This window comes from Heptranchias perlo, chromosome 7, assembly GCF_035084215.1.
Source record: "Heptranchias perlo isolate sHepPer1 chromosome 7, sHepPer1.hap1, whole genome shotgun sequence".
Classification (NCBI taxonomy): Eukaryota; Metazoa; Chordata; class Chondrichthyes; order Hexanchiformes; family Hexanchidae; genus Heptranchias; species Heptranchias perlo.
This window is the reverse complement of record NC_090331.1, coordinates 53944447-53964442: the sequence shown is the minus strand read 5'-3', so window position 1 is coordinate 53964442 and position 19996 is coordinate 53944447. Positions and strand designations below refer to the sequence as shown.

The window sequence follows — 19996 nt, the reverse complement described above, 5'->3', positions numbered from 1 at the left end:
ATTCGGCCTCACCCCACCTCTTATCTCACGTTTACTATTTGTATGCCTATAGAAGCGTTTTGGATTCCCTTTTATGTTAGCCGCCAGTTTATTCTCATACTCTCCCTTTGCCCCTCTTATTCCCTTTTTCACTTCTCTGTACTTTCTATATTCAGCCTGGTCTCACTTGTATTGTTAACCTAACATCTGTGATACGCTCCCCTTTTCTGCTTCATCTTACTCCCTACCTCTTTCGTTGCTTTTGTTGCCCTATCTTTTCCCCTCGTGGGCATGTACCTGGACTGCACCCGAACCATCTCCTCTTTAAAGGCCGCCTATTGTTCGATTACAGTTTTGCCTGCCAATCTTTGATTCCAATTTACCCGGGCTAGATCCGTTCTCAACCCACTGAAATTGGCCGCCCTCCAATTAAGTATTTTTGCTCTAGATTGCCCCTTGTCCTTTTCCATAATTAGTCTAATTTATGTTACAATTGAATGCTGCAAAGGGGAGACTTCAGGGACTTTCTGAATGGATGAATTAAGATTGTCTGAATGGCCTTCCTCATCTGAATGCTGCCACTTGGCAACATCATCTGTAGACATCGGATCAGCTTCCACACAAACACTGATGACAACCAGCTCTACCACCTCTCTTGATTCCTCCATTGCCTCTGTGGTGTCAGACTGCTTGTTCTGTATCCAGTCTTGGAAGAGCCACCATTTCCTTCAGCTAAACATTGGGAAGACCAAAGCCATATCTTCACCCCTCGCAGAAAACTCTGTACCCTCACCACTGATTCCATTCCCCCTTCCCAACCACTACCTAAAGCTGAACCTGATTAATCGCAACCTCGGTATCCTGGTCAACCCCGAGCTGAGCTTCCTACCCCATTTTTTCTCCACTACAAAGACCACCTGTTTTTACCTCTGCAACATTGCCCACCTCTGCCCCTACCTCAACCCATCTGCCTGCTTCATTCATGCCTTTGTCACCTCCAGAATTACTCCAATCCTTTCCTGGCCAGCCTCCTATTCTCCACCCTCTGTAAAGTTCAGTTTATTAAAAACACTGCTGCCTGAATCCTCTCCTACCGCAACTCCCGCTTGTAAACTCCCTATCCTACATTGGCTGCTGCTCCTGAATGCCTCAAATTTAAAATTCTCATCCTTGTGTTTGAATCCATTTATGGCCTCCTCCATCTCTATCTCTGTAACCTCCTCAAGCCCTGCAATTCCCCTCCAAACTTTATGTTCCTGTGACTCTGCCGCCTTATGCATTCTTCTCCTTCATCCACAATTGGCAGCCGTGCCTTCAGCCATCTAGCCCCATGCGCTGGAATTCTCTCCCTAAAACCCGCTGCCTCTCAATTTCCCTCTCCTTTTAAGACTCTCCATAAAACCCATTTCTTTGACCAGGCTTTGGTCACCTCCACCATCTCTCCTTCTTTGACTCTTCATTCACTTTATTTTGATATGCATCTATGAGACACCTTGGGGTGTTTTTTCTGTGTTATATAATTGCAGGTTGTTATAATTATCTTATAATGTAGGTTAAAAGCAGCAGCTATTTTACACACAGCACGATCTTGCAAGCAGCCATGAGATGAATGACTTGTTCTTGGTGGTGTAGGTTGAGGGAGGAGTGTTCACCAGGACATGAGGAGGGTTCCCTGTTCTTCAAATAGTGCCATACAATCTTTAACCGCTGCATGCTCCACCAAATAGATAGAGGTGTGAGGAGGTGACAGAAGTAACTGAGGCGAGTAGCAGGTCCGGAATGCTGCAGTTGGAATAGAGGGCGGTGAAGTGAAGTGTGCTGCAGTGATTGCAGGAGAGCTGGTAATCAGAGAGCAGTGTTAGAAGTGCTGGAGCTGTAAGTAGTCCCAGACTAAGCAGAGAAATATAAGTTAGGAGGCTTACCATAGCCAGCCTTGTGAGTCATTGAACTTTTTCCTGCACTGCATCCATGCCCTGGGGGGGATACTTCTGGTACTGACCCACTCTGCCCATCCATGCTGGGCAGCTTATGTTGATCTCTTCCTGCCACCTGGTGCATAGATGATATCCTACCGACTTCCTCTACACATACCTCCAACAAAATGTCTGAAAAACAGGGAGCCCTTGCAGCTTCTCCTGTGCCTGCCGTTATTGTCAATCTTCAGTGGTGCAGGCTGCCTTTATAAATGGCATCAGCAACCCCTGATATTGATGCCCCAATTGGGCTAGCTGCGAATGAACATCATGAGTAGCACTAGCAGCCCGCTTTTTATATAAATTAATTAGGACCACTAATTTGGGGCTTTAGTTGCGTCTACGCAGTCGTGCATGGGCTGTGACCCGGCACCCATTTTGCGCCTGAAAACGGGCTGAAAACAATTTCTACCGCAACGTATCTTGTGAGCAATGCCATGGGAAATGAGCTAATTTACAGAACAAAATGTTTTTCTGTTTAGCCCAAAGCCTGTTAAGTAAAGTCACCTCAGCTATTCCTTATTCTGAAGCAAAATATTGCAGATGCTGGAAATCTGAAGTAGAAACAGAAAACACTGGAAATACTCAGCAAGTCAGGCAGCATCTGTGGAGAAAGAAAGAGAGTTAATGTTTCAGATCGATGACCCTTCGTCAGAACTGGAAGAAGTTGAAGATTAAACAGTTTTTAAGCAAGTACAGAGCCAGGCAAAAGGGGAGAGGGGAGGAAGGGGAAGGGAGGAAAGAACAAAAGGGAAGGTCTCTGATAGGGTGGAGGGCAGGAGTGATTAAATGACAATAGGGATGATGCTACAAGCAAGGAGGGTGGTAATGGTACTTGGCTCTGTACTTGCTTAAAAACTGTTTAATCTTCAACTTCTTCCAGTTCTGACGAAGGGCCATCGACCTGAAACATTGGGCTCGATTTTCGGGTGAAGAAGCGGGTGCGTTGGGAGCAGGGGGGCTCTAAAAATCGCTGAAATCCCAAGCGGGGTTCAGAGCCCGGCTCCAACCTGCCGACTTCCGGGTTCCCCAGTGACGTGTCCGGATGCACGCGTGCCTCCTGAATGCGCAAGTCCCACCGGCAATTAAAGCCGGCGGGATGATAATTTGTACAGTTTCTCCGATAGTTGAAGTACTTGAACTACTTGATTGACTCGATATTTTGGCAGGGGTGCGATTTTGAAGCATCCTCAGCGTGTTTCCCGTGCTGTGGGAAACACTCCCTGTTGCAACAGACGTGTTTCAGCCAGCAGCCTGTGGGAGATGCAAATGCTTATTTGACAGGTGGGGAGAAAACCTCATTTGTTGCAGCAGGGCACTCTGTCACTTCAGACAAAATTTTGGCTGCAAGACCTTTGTTTTTTCATTCAAAATTCTCATTTTCCACCCAAAACTCTGCTGTTTGAACATATTTACCTACTTTGCAGACCCCCTCAAACTCTCATGTCAGGATGGGGGGGGCGCCATGGCTGCATTCACCACTTCATCCAAAGATGAGCAACATAACCAGCCTCGGCAGGCACGGCGTCCACCTCTGCCATGTGGAGCTCCACAACACAGTGCTGCGCCACAGGCACCTGCACAAGAGTGCAGAGGGCAACAATAGAGAGAGCAACGTCGCAGGAGGCACTACCCTCGCCACAGGGTCTACAGACCGAGGCTCAGCTTCCTGGACCTCTCTGAGGAGCAGTGCATATGGAGGCTCAGAGTCAGTCGCCAAGTAGTCGCAGACATTTGCAGCCACCTTCATGCCGAGCTGCTCCCGGCTGGGCCGAGCAGCATCTCCTTACCTGTCGCTGTCAAAGTCACCACTGCCCTCAACTTCTTCGCCTCCATATCATTCCAGGGTGCCGCCGGGGACATCGCCGGGGTCTGTCAGTCGTCTGCACACAAGTGCATAAGGCAGGTCACCGACGGCTTGTTTCACAGGGCCTCGCACAACGTCAACTTCCCCATGGATGACCTCAGCCAGACGGAGAGGGCAGTAGGATTCCACGCTGTGGCTGGCTTCCCACGGTTGCAGGGTTCACCCATATAGCAATACGAGCACCTCCACAAGAGCCAGGACTGTTCATCAACAGGACGGGCTATTACTCCATCGACACTCAGCTCGTTTGTGACCACCGCAAGAGATTCCTTCACGTGTGTGCTAGATACTCTGGCAGCTGCCACGATTCCTTCATTCTACGGGAATCCAACATGCCAGCCCTCTTCCACGCACCGAACACCCGTAAGGGCTGGCTCCTCGGGGAAAGGGATACCCTCTGCATACGTGGCTCATGACACCTCTGAGGAACCCCACCACCGAGCAACAGCGTCGATATAATGATAGCCACATCGCTACCAGGTCTACAATTGAGCATGCTATAGGGCTGCTCAAGATGTGTTTCAGGTGCCTTGATCGTTCTGGGGAGCGCTTCAATACACACCAGAGTGGGACGCATAACATGGCACAACAGAGAGGGGTGCCGCTCGAGGAGGTCCCATCCACATCATCCACCCACATTGAGGAGGAGGAGAGGAGCAACCCATGGGTAGAACAGTGGCTCATCTGGCTGCTCGTCAGGCCAGGGAGTCACTGATATGTGAACGGCTCTCCTAATATCAGACAGTGTGAAGAGTCCAGTCATCACACCACCTGGATAGAACAGCACCCACACCAGCCCACCAGCCCCCCTCCCCCGCACAAAACAGTCCTGCAACTACACATACACCCACTGTAGAGTGACCCAATGTGTGGCATCAAGTGTCACCGTTCATGGTGAACCTCATGAAAGGGCCCTATTACGGAAGCCAGTCAAGAATGGCCAAGACATGGCAGTAGTGGTGACAATTATATTTCATGTGAGTTTAACAAAAAGCAAATATAAATAAAAATCATGAAACACCCTTGTGCATCCCCTTCGTGCTCACAAAACCTTCGCCTTTCGCTTCCGACTACTTCTATGTGGTGCCTCCGCTGTGGCAGCAGCAGAGGTAGTGGCAGGTTGTTCTTGTTCATGCCCTGACCAATTAGATACTTTGGGCCTACGCCCTCTGGGTTTTGGTGTCCGTGAGGATCCCTCCAAAGACTGCTCCATCTGCACCTGTGCAGGGGCAGACTCGGCCACCTGGAGAGGAGGCAGCATTGCGGGTACTGGTTGAGAGGGGGGCAACGGGTGAGACGTGGGAGCGCTTTGAGTGGCGTCCCCACTTCCATGTCCCCTTTCGCCATCATCCCTCCCCTGGGCCAGGCCCACACCACTCCTACCACTCTGCTGGACGACAGTTTGGAGGACATGTATGAAGCCTTGTAAGGCTAGTGCTAGTATATCTGCCTGCCTGTTTAAGGCAGCAGAATGTTGTTCACCCTGAGTCCGAACGGCCGTTGTCGGGGCCTGAATGGATTCATTTGTGAGCCGTGCTTGAAGGTCCGTGGAGGCTAGCCTTCCCTCCATCGCAGACGTTCCCGCACTTACCGCCCCATCAGTCTACTCTCGATCATCAGCAAAGTGAGGGAAGGTGTCGTCGACAGTGCTATCAATCGGCACTTACTCACCAATAACCTGCTCACCGATGCTCAGTTTGGGTTCCGCCAGGACCACTCGGCTCCAGACCTCATTGCAGCCTTGGTCCAAACGTGGACAAAAGAGCTGAATTCCAGAGGTGAGGTAAGAGTGACTGCCCTTGACATCAAGGCAGCATTTGACTGAGTGTGGCACTAAAGAGTCCTAGTAAAACTGAAGTCAATGGGAATCAGGGGGAAAACTCTCCAGTGGCTGGAGTCATACCTAGCACAAAGGAAGATGGTAGTGGTTGTTGAAGGCCAATCATCTCAGCCCCAGGACATTGCTGCAGGAATTCCTCAGGGCATTGTCCTAGGCCCAACCATCTTCAGCTGCTTCAACAATGACCTTCCCTCCATCATAAGGTCAGAAATCGGGATGTTCGCTGATGATTGCACAGTGTTCAGTTCCATTCGCAACCCCTCAAATAATGAAGCAGTCCGAGCCCGCATGCAGCAAGATCTGGACAACATCCAGCCTTGGGCTCATAAGTGGCAAGTAACATTCGCGCCAGATAAGTGCCAGGCAATGACCATCTCCAACAAGAGAGAGTCTAACCACCTCCCCTTGACATTCAACGGCATTACCATCGACGAATCCCCCACCATCAACATCCTAGGGGTCACCATTGACCAGAAACTTAACTGGACCAACCACATAAATACTGTGGCTACAAGAGCAGGTCAGAGGCTGGGTATTCTGCGGTGAGTGACTCACCTCCTGACTCCCCAAAGCCTTTCCACCATCTACAAGGCACAAGTTAGGAGTGTGATGGAATACTCTCCACTTGGCTGGATGAGTGCAGCTCCAATACACTCAAGAAGCTCAACCCCATCCAGGACAAAGCAGCCCGCTTGATCGGCACCCCATCCACCACCCTAAACATTCACTCCCTTCACCACCGGCGCACAGTGGCTGCAGTGTGTACCATCCACAGGATGCACTGCAGCAACTCGCCAAGGCTTCTTCGACAGCACCTCCCAAACCCGCGACCTCTACCACCTAGAAGGACAAGAGCAGCAGGTACATGGGAACACCACCACCTGCACGTTCCCCTCCAACTCACACACCATCCCGACTTGGAAATATATCGCTGTTCCTTCATTGTCGCTGGGTCAAAATCCTGGAACTCCCTTCCTAACAGCACTGTAGGAGAACCTTCACCACACGGACTGCAGCGGTTCAAGAAGGCGGCTCACCACCACCTTCTCAAGGGCAATTAGGGATGGGCAATAAGTGCCGGCCTCGCCAGCGACGCCCACATCCCATGAACGAATAAAAAAAAAACTTACCCGCGACAGTATCTCAGAGATGCCTTCACGTCCCTGTGACCCTATCTCAGAGATGCCCTCACATTCCTGTGACAGTATCTCAAAGATTCCTTCCCGTACCTGTGCCACCATTCCACTCATGCAGGAGTTGGACTCCTCCATCCACTGCACTATTGCGGAGAGTGCGCGTGGCACCTGTTCCAGCACCTCGCAAATGTGCTGCTGCCCCTCGATCATTCTCCTTTTAAAGGATGGCCCTCAGGGTTCAGCATCTGTGACAAGCTGAGCAGAGCCTGGAGAGGAGTGCTCCCACCAACACAGACTCTCCACAGCTGCCCCTGCCACCAGTGTCTGCTCGTGCTCACGTGTGGTAACTCACCATGTGCGACCCCAACTAACTGCGGACTAGGACCAACGAGGTGTGTGTATCTGCGCTGGAGGATGGCTCGCTCAGATGTAACGGTGCACCCTTAGAGGCCGGCAGGTCCTCTGAGGAATCGCCCTCTGCTGTCACAGTAGTCGCTGAAGGCCCTGTAAGAGAACAGAAGGCAATATTAAGCATGATCACAGATGTGTCATGTTGCGATGAGCATACTGAGGTGCTTAAGATGGTTGGGCATGTTAACATCAATTCTTATTGTGTGTGCTGAATGTTAAAGTTGTGTCACCAGACGTTTGTCGGGTGCCAGTCTCGGCGTCCCCGACGGACAGGCACTCGAGGGTGCGGCTCAACTCCAGCACCTCCTGCTCAGCGTCTGTGAGGACGACGATCTGTTGCATCCCTCCTCCGGTCCTCGCCCTCTCCCGTACATTCTGGGCTCTCTTCTACAAGGGGAGAGAGTACAGACACATGAGTGAGTGATGGTGACGTGGCCATCCGATTAATGCATTGGTTTGGGTGCAGCTGACCATGAAAGAGATGCATCAGAGGGTGAGCATGAGACAGAACCGTGACATTGCATGAGGATTGGGTTGAGTGGTAGTGGTGGGGTGAGCAATGGGGAGGTGAGGATGTGCTGAGGAAGTGCAGGTAAGTTGAAGGTGAGCCTTAAGTGGGTGTGAGGAGTGATGTGATAGAGTAGTGTTGGCAGTGCAGAATGAGTTGGGGGGTGGGGGCAGTGACGTGGAAGACGGAATGTAGGAGAATCAGTAAGTGTACTCACTTTGACCGACCTAGTTAGGTCATTGAAGCGCTTCCTGCACTGGATCCAGGAGCGGGAGATGTTGCTGCTGCTGGTGACCTCCTCTGCCAACTGAGCCAGGCCTCCTTGGTGTTAGAGGCAGGCCACTTCCTCCCGTCTGCTGGGTAGAAGACATCCCCCCCTCCTCCTCACCCCATCCAGTAGCACCTGGAGTGAGCCATTGCTAAATCTAGGAGCAGCCTTTCCCTTCTGCTGCTCCATTGTGCTGTGTGGGTGTTTGCTCCAGGAGCAGCCATTGGAGGACTACCCCTTTAAATGAAGCTCCTCCAGCTAACAGCCTATGACGCTGGTGCGCAGTCCGCCCACTGAGCAGCTTTTGGACAGCAAACCTGGAAGCCACGTTAAGTGGCTCCAGTTGACCCGCGATCACGTGGGAAACAGATTTTATTGGGCGGGTTACCCAATCGACCCCTGCCTCCCCACCAGCTGCCATCCCGCCTCCCCACTAATATTGTGGCCATTAACTCTGTTTCTTTCTCCACAGATCCTGCCTGACTTGCTGAGTATTTCCGGCATTTTCTGTATTCCTTATTCTGTATGCGTTGTCTGTCCAGAATGTCAAACCTTAGCACGTGACTATGATACTTTGATTTGAAACGAGCAATTTTTCCTTAACTTTAAGTACTTACAAATGTCTAGGGATGTGAGCAATAACAGAAAATTTAAAATATCTTAAAAGATCAGGAGTACTGGAGAGAAAAGAGAACATGAGTTGCACAAAGTAAAAATTTACCCTCAAAAGTGTTGGTCTACCTACACCACCTTAAGCAGAAGAAAATGCTAAAACTATGCCTATGTAGATCCAAGCTGTGGTAAAGGAGGTGTGGAGCAGAAGTAATCATGAATAACTTTTGCCCGACTGTATTCTGTTTTTAAAAGGATGAGAATTGGAAAAACTCCACAAGGCGTCTATAGTATTCTAGTATAGTGTGAATATGTGATTTTGTTTTCAGTGAAATGGTCACTTATAGTTCAGTCGAAAACTCAGGAAATTAACTTTATTGGAACTGAGGAGTCAGTGTGAATGTAATGTATACAGTTAATAATGTATTTTGCCCAGTTACAGTATAAATTTAGAAAAGTGACAACATTTGAATCAGCACCAGTGCATTTTGGAACTTGATTGTACATTCACACAGTTACTGTACAGATTGATGGATTTAGAGTTTGAAGTAATTGCACATAAATAGAATGGTGAGTCATTCTGTAGTCTGTTTGGGGTAGAACTAGTCAGCTTTAAGTTTAATTTTTGCCATAAAATTACATTTGTTATAAATGAGGATTTAGCTCTGCCTTTTGAAATCAATGAGAGACATTAGAAACCACCTTTTGGAAAATTTGTATTGAACAATATTAATTGTCTTTAGTTAGAGAAAAAAACTTGCAATGCCTTTATGCAAGGTCAGTACAATGGAAAACAATATCTGTTTTACAAGTGGTCTTGATCAATTTTTACACACACTGCAATGCTTTTATTGTGGCTATGAATAGATAATATTAATAGTGGGGATTTTGGGCAAATTATGCAAGGATTATACTGTGCTTGGTTTTAAAGTCTAAACCACCTTAAATCCCAGGCCAAAGCAAAAATGCATTATTTTCAATAATATACATATGATTAGGCCAGTTATTATGGATGGATAAGTGTGTCACCAAAAAAAGCCAAATGTGTTCAGCGGCACAAAAGGAAATTAAATATCAGATTATAGTGCAGTATATACAGTCATAAAAGAAAGCTTGTTAATTTCATATTAGTATACAAGAAATAAAACTTAATTAAATAATAGTAAATCAAAGCATAGACTTTTATAAACACTTATTTCTGCTCATTCCATTTTGTCATGAAACAATAAACAAGAATTGTGGAACAGAGGACTGCAGTCTTCTGTCTTCTTGATGTTTTCTTAATTAAGCAAAGTCATACTTCACATTTCCAACAATTAAAGTGTATTTTTTCTGGTGTTTTGCAGTGGTTTCAGATTTCAATTGTAATTATGGCTATAAGGATTTTTGTCAAGCTTTTGTATGCAGGTGATGGAAATTGGTGTGTTTAAAACTACCTGAGCAGAATTATTCCAGTGCTCCAACTTCTGAGGACTATTTATGCACTAAAAATAAATTAAAACATTTCAGTTAATTTTTAAATTTAGAGAATGCTGTGAATTTAGAGATACATTTAGGTTGTATACATTTTCCTTGTTCCCTTTTACTCTGCATTAGAAATTTACCGATTCTTTTTGAATCTAATAGAAAAAGCACTTATTTTGAAAGTCGTTACTCAGAGTTTAGTGGATATGCAGTTGATGACCTCTGATTCATTTTGCTATTGAACATGTATTATCCCAATCTTGATGCATATTTTATTTACATCATATAATTGATATATTTGTTGGAGCTAAACTTCTATTTCCATCTGGTTCTGTTTAATAAACAGGGAGTGATTTGTAGCTATTATTTGCTTTACATAGACTTAAAATTCCACAAGTATCATTTTACCACTTGTTTTCTCTCCACTGAAAATATTGAATGGAAATTTACAATAAAGACAATCTTCAGTGCACAATGTAAATATTTTGACATAGTAAAAACAAACAATATTTTATAAATTGCATTATCCAGAGATTTAAGCAATGTGGGTAAATGCTAAAATCTGAAGCTTAATTTGGACCTCAAGCAAAAGGAAATTCTTTCACTTAGACTGTATCTTAATTTATGATTCGAGCTGACCTGTGATGCCTGGTACATTCTGAATTCTTGAATATGCTTTGGGATTAGATGTAACTACAACAGCGGCTCACTTAGACTGTGCTACAGTATGCAATTCATACCAGCTTTAGTTTTTTTTTCTTTTTGTAGTGTGAACATCTCTCCCTTTATTCCCACTGGATTTGTATCTTCTTCTGCTCCATGTTTTGCCTTTTTTTAGAACATGCTTTAAATAGCAGGAAAAGGAGCACAACATATTTTTATGTTGTCAGCAAGATATTCCTAATGGTGCATATAAAAAGAAACAAACATATATTTGTTAAAATCTGTAGCAGGCAACTGCTGATTTAGTTATGATGGTAATGTCCGTGGGGCCGGTTTTCGGATGGCGGAGTGGGGGCAGGAGGGGCACCTAAAATGGCGGAATCCCGGAGCGAGTGTGAAGCCCTGCTTCAACCCGCTGACATCCGGGTTCCCCAGTGATGCGTTTGGGTATGCGCGCAACTCCCAAATGCGGGACTCCCACCGGCGATTAAAGCCGGCGGGATGTTGCTTTACATAGTTAGGTAGATAGTTGAGGCATCAGTCAATCTGGGAGCAGCCTTTCCCCTGGGCTGCTCCATTCTATAATTTTGGGTGTTTGCTCCAGGAGTGGTATTGGAGGACTGCCCCGTTATATAGGGCTCCTCCAGCTGACAGCCTGTGATGTGGGTGCGCAGTCTGCCAGCTGCGCAGGTTGATGATGGGAAACCCAGAAGCCACATTAAGTGGCTTCAATTTACCCGCAACTGCGTGGGAAACGGATGGATTTTACTGGGCAGGTTGCCCAGTCGTCACCCCCCCCCCCCCCCCCCCCCCGCTGCCATCCTGTCTTCCTGGTAATATCGGGGCCCACATGTTATCAGAACATGACTCATACACAAGCAAGGGAATTAGTTTTCTGCAACACTTTTTTTTTTAAATCACATTTGCCTTCCTTTTTAGACCCAAAACAGTGGAGAGCGTGTGACCTGCTCCCAGGAAACTATTGATATCAATTGTGACAAGTGCACTCAGAGGTGTGAGAGACTGACTCTCAGTAATTCACCCTCTGTTTTTACTCCCAGTAGAGAAGCACCTGTCCTCAGTTCTGAGCCTCCCTTGATGATATAGCTAAGATCTTGATATGCCACTTATGGAATTGCAGCTGGAAATGCTGTTCTTCTGCACTGTGGCATGGCATGCTGGAGTACCAAGGTACAATACTGCTATGCTGCCTGTGACTAAAATTTCATTTTAAAAATTGACTAAAAGTTTCTGCATATGTTGATGTGCTAAATTAATTCCTTAAATTGATTATTTATTAATTCTTAAAAATATGTTTAGCTATATAGTACAATATAACTGAGCAATGGAAATGCAAAAAAGTAGTGAACTAGCAAGGATAGCAACAATCAGCTCTTTCAATGAGGCAAAGCCAGCATATATGAGTGACATCCTGGTATATATTAAAAATAATACACACATGCACATAAAGTTACAAATATAAAGGATAGACCGCAAGAGTTCAAGAATAGGTCTGATCTGTTATCAGATGAGTGGGCACATTGGTAGAGTGGACAACATTGATAATTTCTGTAGATATAATGGAAATATGATAAAATGTTTATTCTGTCCACGGAATTTTCAAAATCCTACGGGCAGAATTTCCTCCCTTCCATACTGTAACCAATGTTTTGCCTGTGACGGTGGCTCAAGCTAGTGCAACACATAGGCATTTTGTACACCAGACTCAACAGTGAGCTCTTGCCTTTCAACCACAATAAAAGAATACTTACTCTTGTGCCTTTCAGTCTTACTTTTCAGCTTCTGGCAGCAACTCTGCATGAGTGTAATTGTTGGCTTAAGGACTGGATAACATTCCAAATAGCCTGTTCCTTCTGAAATGATGGGGCAGAGAAGTCCAACTACTATTAAACCACTAAACCACAGTATTGATGTGTTAATTGAGGACTCCATTATGAAGGCAAATCTTCTCAGAGTTTTGAGTATTTTTTTGAATTTCTCCACAGCTGTAATCTAGTGTTTGAAAAGACTCGAAGTGGACTGGTGATCAGTGTACATTTTCCATAATAATATGCCCCCATCTGTATAGTCTAGTTTTATATTGCTGTTACGTTGCAATACACAGTGAATGCTTTGATAGCTTGATATTTTGGGCACAATGAAATTCTGCTTCGCTCACTATGGTCTAATTTCTGTTTTCAATTGAGACAGATTTGGAACTCAGACCAGAAATTTTCGTCTTTACTATGATGGGAAACACTTTGTGGGAGAGAAACGGTTTGAGTCGATCCATGACCTGGTAACAGACGGATTGATTACATTGTACATTGAGACCAAGGCTGCAGAATATATTGCCAAGATGACAATTAATCCAATCTATGAGCACATAGGCTATACAACTTTAAACCGGGAGCCTACCAACACAAAATGTCCGCCAGCCCTTAGGGACATACAAGCAGAACCCCAATCTGCTGGAGAGGATGGCACTCCAGAGGAGAGGGTAAGGATTAAAAATGCTTTATTTCTTCCTCCTCCCCCACCTCCATATTTTTCTGTACTGTAAATTTTATACTCCAGCATAAATGACTTGTTTAGAGCTACCCTATTTTGGAATGTAGGCAGAATAATTTAATAATGCATTAAAAAGCAGGGCAGCCAAATTGGGATACCTTGTGTAGTAATATAGCAATGTACAACAGCCTATGTATTCTAGTTTTGGGGCATTTTGTTGTAATTTATCACATATTAGTTTATTACATTGAACCAGTATTCCTGCAATAGGGGATTACGTAAGGTGCGTAACAATGCAGGTAGTAAGCCAATGTAGGTGGTCACTACCAGTAGTAAAAAAGACATGATATCTCAAGTATAAATAATATAGTATAGCTGGGAGTATTGTTTATAAGTCATCATATAAACCACAAGGGCAAAATGAAATTGTTTTGGAAATATAATCTAAACCTTAAGAGTTTGTTATAGCCTTGAATATACTAGTAGACATTTTATTTTAAATTCATTAGTAACATTAGAATTTTGTTGCTAGAATCTTTAGAATTTTGATTTTTTTTTGGAACTTTTTCTGAAATTTAGCATTGGAATTTGTACCTTTTACTGTTGGCAAGTCTTATTTTGGTTGCCAAATGTTACTGTGCATTTCCATGTCATATCACAAGACAAGTGGGTGTCCTACCAGGACTGATATTAGGCCAGCATAATGATTGCATCAGCTAACTTGAAGCAATGGTTTTGCCATCATAATATTTCTTCTCTTTTTTGTAGTTTTTGTTAAATAATTTGGTTAATAATTCTCAGTGAGTAATGACTTACTATGGTCACTAGAAGCCATATTTTTTTGCTCAGCTTGTGTATAAAATAGTTTTGGTGTATATTGTCGGCTATTTAGTGCCTTGTACCAATATTCATACTGACAGCAACAGGGAACTGATGTGGGACGTGCGATTGTGCAGGTAATGTCATTTTAAAGTGACCGGCTCTATGAAATTTATTTAGTTCCATCACTGTGTTGCTCCTCTGTAGGATGTGCACTGGTCTCTTGTACTCTGAGATTACTGATTTTTAGGCAGCATTATCCTCCAGGGGCATGCAATGATTTTATCATAAGCCAACATTATTTGTGTTATGATTGCCATACAGCTGGGCTTTGAAGCTGCATGCATCCCTTCTGCTCATTACAATGGCTTCAGAATAGCTTTATAAAAAAAAAGTATAAATTTGTTAGAAACCAGAATAAATCAAAAAGGTCGGATGAGCCCCTGATTCACTTGAATAAATACTACACCACCCAGTCAGAAGAGAATGAAATATCACTCGGGTCTGTCACTGATGAGGTTCTTTCATCTCCTTTATCTTGGATACACGTTACAGCAATCTGCTTCATCAAATGGAATTTGAGCAATGGCTATTAGCTTAATGTAAGGATTTTCATTCTAGACGTGAGCTGAGAATACAGTAATCCTCAGCAAACCCATAACAGAATCGAGATGATACTCATTATGACTTCAGAGAATAACTGCTGTGGCTGACATTTTGCTTTTTAACATCCAAGGAGCAGAAACTTTTTTTACATATAGTGACGATTAAATGTACAAATTAAAGCTTGGGGAGTTGTTTATAGCTATTTCCTGTATGACTGTTGGTATAGAGCTCTAATAATGTGGCTGACAGCAATACTGTTAGCTGCTTGGTAATATTACCAGCAAAGTATTTATAACTGAGTTACAAAGTTTATTACTTTTCTCCTTCAGCTGTCAGAAATGACTGTGTAAAAGAGTAAATGTTTGATTTATATTTTTGTAAAACAAAAGCCTGATTGTTGGACAAACCAAATTCCTTATTAGCAATATGTGTGTCAGCTTAGCCACTCTCTCCTCTAAGTCAAAAGCTTGTAGATTCCAGTCCCACTTTGAGACTTGATCACATAACCTAGGTTGACACTCCAGTGCAGAAGGAGTCCTGCATTACCAGAGGTGTTCTTTAGATGAGATGTTAAATTAAGGTCCGCCTGCCTGTTTCACTATTCAGATAGATGTTAAAGGTCACATGACGGGATGCTCCTAGTGTCCTAGCTAACATTCTTTTCTCAACTACCTCTGCTGGATTAACTGGTCATTAATTTATTGCTGTTTTTGGCATCTTGCTGTGTGCAAAATGACTTCTGGTTTTACCTATGTACACAGTTATCGCACTTCAAAATAATTCATTATATGTGAAATAAATTGAGAAGTTTCTGAGAGACTTGATAAGGGGCTATATAAATCTTTCTTTTTTCAGAAAGTGATGTTCTTGGATAATTTGCACTGACGGCAGTCTTTATTGTTTTGCTGAGGAGCCAAGATTGACACAAGAGTAATTTTAGTGGGTTCCATTATGCAGGATCATGTAGAATCATGGAAAGCTTACAGCACGGAAGGAGGCCTTCGGCCCATCGAGTCCGCAGCAGCTCAATGCACGAGCAATCCAGCTGGTCCCACTGCCCCACCCTATCCCCATAGCCCTGCACATTTTTTCGTTTCAAGTACTTATCCAGTTCCCTTTTGAAGGCCATGATTGAATTTGCCTCCGCTACTCCCTGGGGCAGTGCATTCCAGATCCTAACCACTCGCTGCGTAAAAAAATGTTTCCTCATGTCACCTTTGGTTCTTTTGCCAATCACCTTAAATCCATGCCCTCTGTTTCTTGTAAACTAATGTAAACTAAATATATCTGAGAATCAATACTTAGAAGGTAAGTGGGGAAAGGATACTTCTAATGTAAAGTACTCACTAAAATAATTACATTTTAAAAATGTTGCTTCCAACTTCTCAGTCAAATTAGATTTTCTTAAAATTTAGTAACATAGGAACAGGAGTAGGCCATTCAGCCCCTCGAGCCTGTTCCGCCATTCAATTAGATCATGGCTGGTCTGTATCTCAGCTTCACCTACCTGCCTTAGTTCCATAACCCTTAACATCCTTGCCTATCAGAAATCTACTGGAGACCTGGCGCTTTCAAACTTGGCGCAGTCACTCTACTGATGGCCCACATAATACTGCAATAGAAGGTCCAGCATATATCGATATCCTAAATACCTTTATGATGACCTGTTTGCTCTTGCTTCCCACTTCAGAAAATACTTCTAATTCCTGTTTATCAGTTCATCATTCTGTCTTAAACAATACAGACCCTTACCCTGCATCTTTACTACAAATAGAGTTCTGTTAGAGTTTTCTTTGAATGTATTAAATTATTTTCCTACTTTCAACTTAAAGTTCGGGTGCCATTTTAGATATTATCGGGCCCTACCTTGATTCTTCTAATTCTTGTTGAACCTGCCTCACCTACAATCTAGTGCCAGCTCCCCGTTTTAAAATCTGTACTGAATGCCTTGGAGCCTTCGCAGGGATCAGCTTGCATGATTCTTAACACATTGTCTTCCATCAGCACATAAGTTTTGAAGTGTAAAGCCTGTTCTAAACTCTACAATATGACTGATTCATTTGTTGGAAAGGGATCCTAGCTACAAGGACCTTAAAGCTTGATTCATCCAGTAGCAAAGTCAGGTGTACAATTCAGGTCATTGTATTATGAGAAAGATGTTCAGACAGTGGAGAGAGTACAGCAAAGGACAGCTAAATTGATTTCTGAGTTATGCAGAAGCTAGGAATGTTTATACTGGAGATGAGAAGGCTCAGCAGTGATCTTATTGAAGTATTCAAGATCCTAAATAGTATAAACAAGACAAGTGTCCGTATGTTCAGCATAGTCATAGATTCTACAAAAGGTATAGCTTCAAACTTAAAAGAGGGAAGGTGAGAAGACAATTTGTATTTAATGTGTTTACATGGACTGCCAGGAGGTAGAAGGGGCTAGTTGTATCCATAAATTCAAGGTTGCTAAAAAGTTTAATATGGGGTATGATATTTCCTAGACATTGGGATCAAACAGGTCTTTTCCAGTCCTGCACATTCCTTTGTTCCTATGTTTTGGTATTAGTGTGCCAAACACAATTTCCTTCAGTATTGGTCACAAATCGCCCCAACCTTTGTGTTTGGCTTTTAGGCTAGCACCATCCAATATTAATTCTGGTCAAGTGAACAGAGCCTCTAAGCTCCAGCTGGAACTCAGATGATGCCTTTACCACCACTGGCATAGACTTTGGCCGTTATTGGGGAATGTTGATGTACAAAGGGACCTGGGTGTTCTTGTACACCAGTCACTGAAAGCAAACATGCAGTTGCAGCAAGCAGTTAGGAAGGCAAATGGTATGTTGGCCTTCATTGCAAGAGGATTTGAGTATAGGAGCAAGGATGTCTTACTGCAATTATACAGGGCCTTGGTGAGACCGCACCTGGAGTATTGTGTGCAGTTTGGTCTCCTTACCCAAGAAAGGATATACTTGCCATAGAGGGAGTGCAGCGAAGGATCACCAGACTGATCCTTGGGATGGCAGGACTGTCATATGAGGAGAGATTGGGTCGACTCGGCCTGTATTCACTTGAGTTTAGAAGAATGCAAGGGGATCTCATTGAAACATATAAAATTCTGACAGGGCTAGACAGACTGGATGGAGGGAGGATGTTTCCCCTGGCTGGGGTGTCCAGAACAAGGGGTCACAGTCTCAAGATACGGGGTAGGACATTTAGGACTGAGATGAGGAGAAATTTCTTCACTCAGAGGGTGGTGAACCTGTGGAATTCTCTCCCACAGAAGGCTGTGGAGGCCAAGTCACTGAATATATTTAAGAAGGAGCTAGATAGATTTCTAGACACAACAGGCATCAAGGGATATGGGGAGAGAGCGGGAATATGGTATTGAGATAGAGGATCAGCAATGATCATATTGAATGGCGGAGCAGGCTCAAAGGGCCGAGTGACCTACTCCTATTTTCTATGTTTCTATGTTATGTTGATCTAGATCAACTCACACCAAGACTCAGCAGTAAACTATTTCAATCACTGAACCAAGCCACTGATATCAGCACAGTTCTCAGAAGAGAAAGAACCAATAGTGGTCAAGGATTCTTCTCTCAGTGACTTTCTAAAGGATCTCTATGGTGCTATATCCTCACACATCGAAAATTTATCCTACTATATGTTTAGCTTTGTTAAGGCAGTGTCAATCTCTGCTGTATGGTCTAAGCATTGGCACATACAGGACCATTCCATTGTTAATGATTCAAGTATCAGTGGAGCCTGGGGTAGCTTTGGTACCTTGCATTTTGAGTAAGTAGTCAATGCAAGTAATAGCTTTACCATGCTGCTCAGTTATTTACTATATTGTTTCATTGCATTTGCTATTACTTGGGATCTGCTTTGTCCTTCAATTAAAGTACAACGGCAGACATTAAGATTAGCAGATCACCTGATTACAGAGTGCACATTTCTTAAAGGTGTAACAGCAATTTATATACATATGCAGTAGTTAACTTAATTACTAGGATGAGGAAGGCCATATCTACGATACATAATCTAACACTTCTTCAAAACTTGCCCTCTGACACAGACTTTAATTTTTAAATATTGATCTTTAGTCTTCTGACGTATCAGCTGAAAAATCTGCATTATAGTACTTCCACTTGTGTGAAATTGATAGGAATATCTATTAGAATTAAAAGGGATCCTGCAATTTTCTGTAAGACTGAAAGTAATTAAGAACTTCAGATTGTTAATTGAAGCTTAAGGTTACATTTTGTCAGTTTTCAAAAGTAGCTGATTAAAGTTCATTTTGGAAACACTCTGCTAGTTCAAGTTTTCTTTAGGCAGTATTTATCCCCACAAGAAATATTTTAATATTGTACTTACAGAATTGCTAAATTGGCAGTTCTTTACAATGCTGTTTATTATAAGGACTATAAGGGACACATTACAAATTCCAATAGCAAACATGTGCATTTTTTCCACTCCTATTGGAATTTGTCATTTCAAGGTCACAGAAGATGAGACTGTCAAAATGGATGTATAATTTCTCAAATTCATTGGGTTGATTACCAAAAGCAGGGGTCCTTTTGACTATGGACCCTGGATGAGAAATTGTTGGTTTTCCTGTATGGGTGCTTGTGGCTTAGATTATTACATATGTAAGGATCTGAAGGATGTAAACAAGACCACAGGTAAAGACATCTTGTTATCATTCAAAAAGGTGCAAAAGATCATGCACCTAGTTTTTCGAGACAGAGAGTAACAAGCAACGTGGATAAAGGGGATTCTGTGTACTTGGATTTCCAGAAGGCTTTTGACAAGGTGCCACACAAGGCTACTAGACAAAATAAGAGCTCATGGTGTAGGGGTAACATATTAGTATGGATAAAGGATTGGTTAGCTAACAGGAAACAGAGAGTAGACATAAATGGGTCATTTTCAGGTTGGCAAGATGTAACGAGTGGAGTACCACAGGGATCAGTGCTTGGATCTCTACTATTTACAATCTATATCAATGACTTGGATGAAGGGACCGAATGTATGGTTGGTAAATTTGCTGATGACACAAAGGTAGGTAGGAAAGTAAGTTGTGAGGAGGACATAAGGAGTCTGCAAAGGGATATATATAAGTTAAGTGAGTGGGCAAAAATTTGGCAGATGGAGTATAAATGTGGTAAAATGTGAACTTGTCCACTTTGGCAGGAGGAATAGAAAAGCAGAATATTATTTAAATGGAGAGAGATTGCAGAACTCTGAGATAAAGAGGGATCTGGATGTCCTAGTACATGAATCACAAAAAGTTAGTATGCAGTACAGCAAGTGATTAGGAAGGCAAATGGAATGTTGTCATTAATTTCA

At 43.5% G+C, this 19996-nt stretch overlaps 1 protein-coding gene across 1 annotated transcript in view; it reads left to right on the top strand.

Annotated features, from left to right (window-relative positions):
* The window catches only part of chn1 (chimerin 1), a 190975-nt gene that overhangs the window by 89782 nt on the left and 81197 nt on the right, over positions 1 to 19996 (top strand). The window contains exon 6 of the mRNA XM_067987580.1: positions 12933 to 13221. Coding sequence (XP_067843681.1) covers positions 12933 to 13221 — 289 coding nt within the window. The remainder of the gene's footprint in view (positions 1 to 12932; positions 13222 to 19996) is intronic.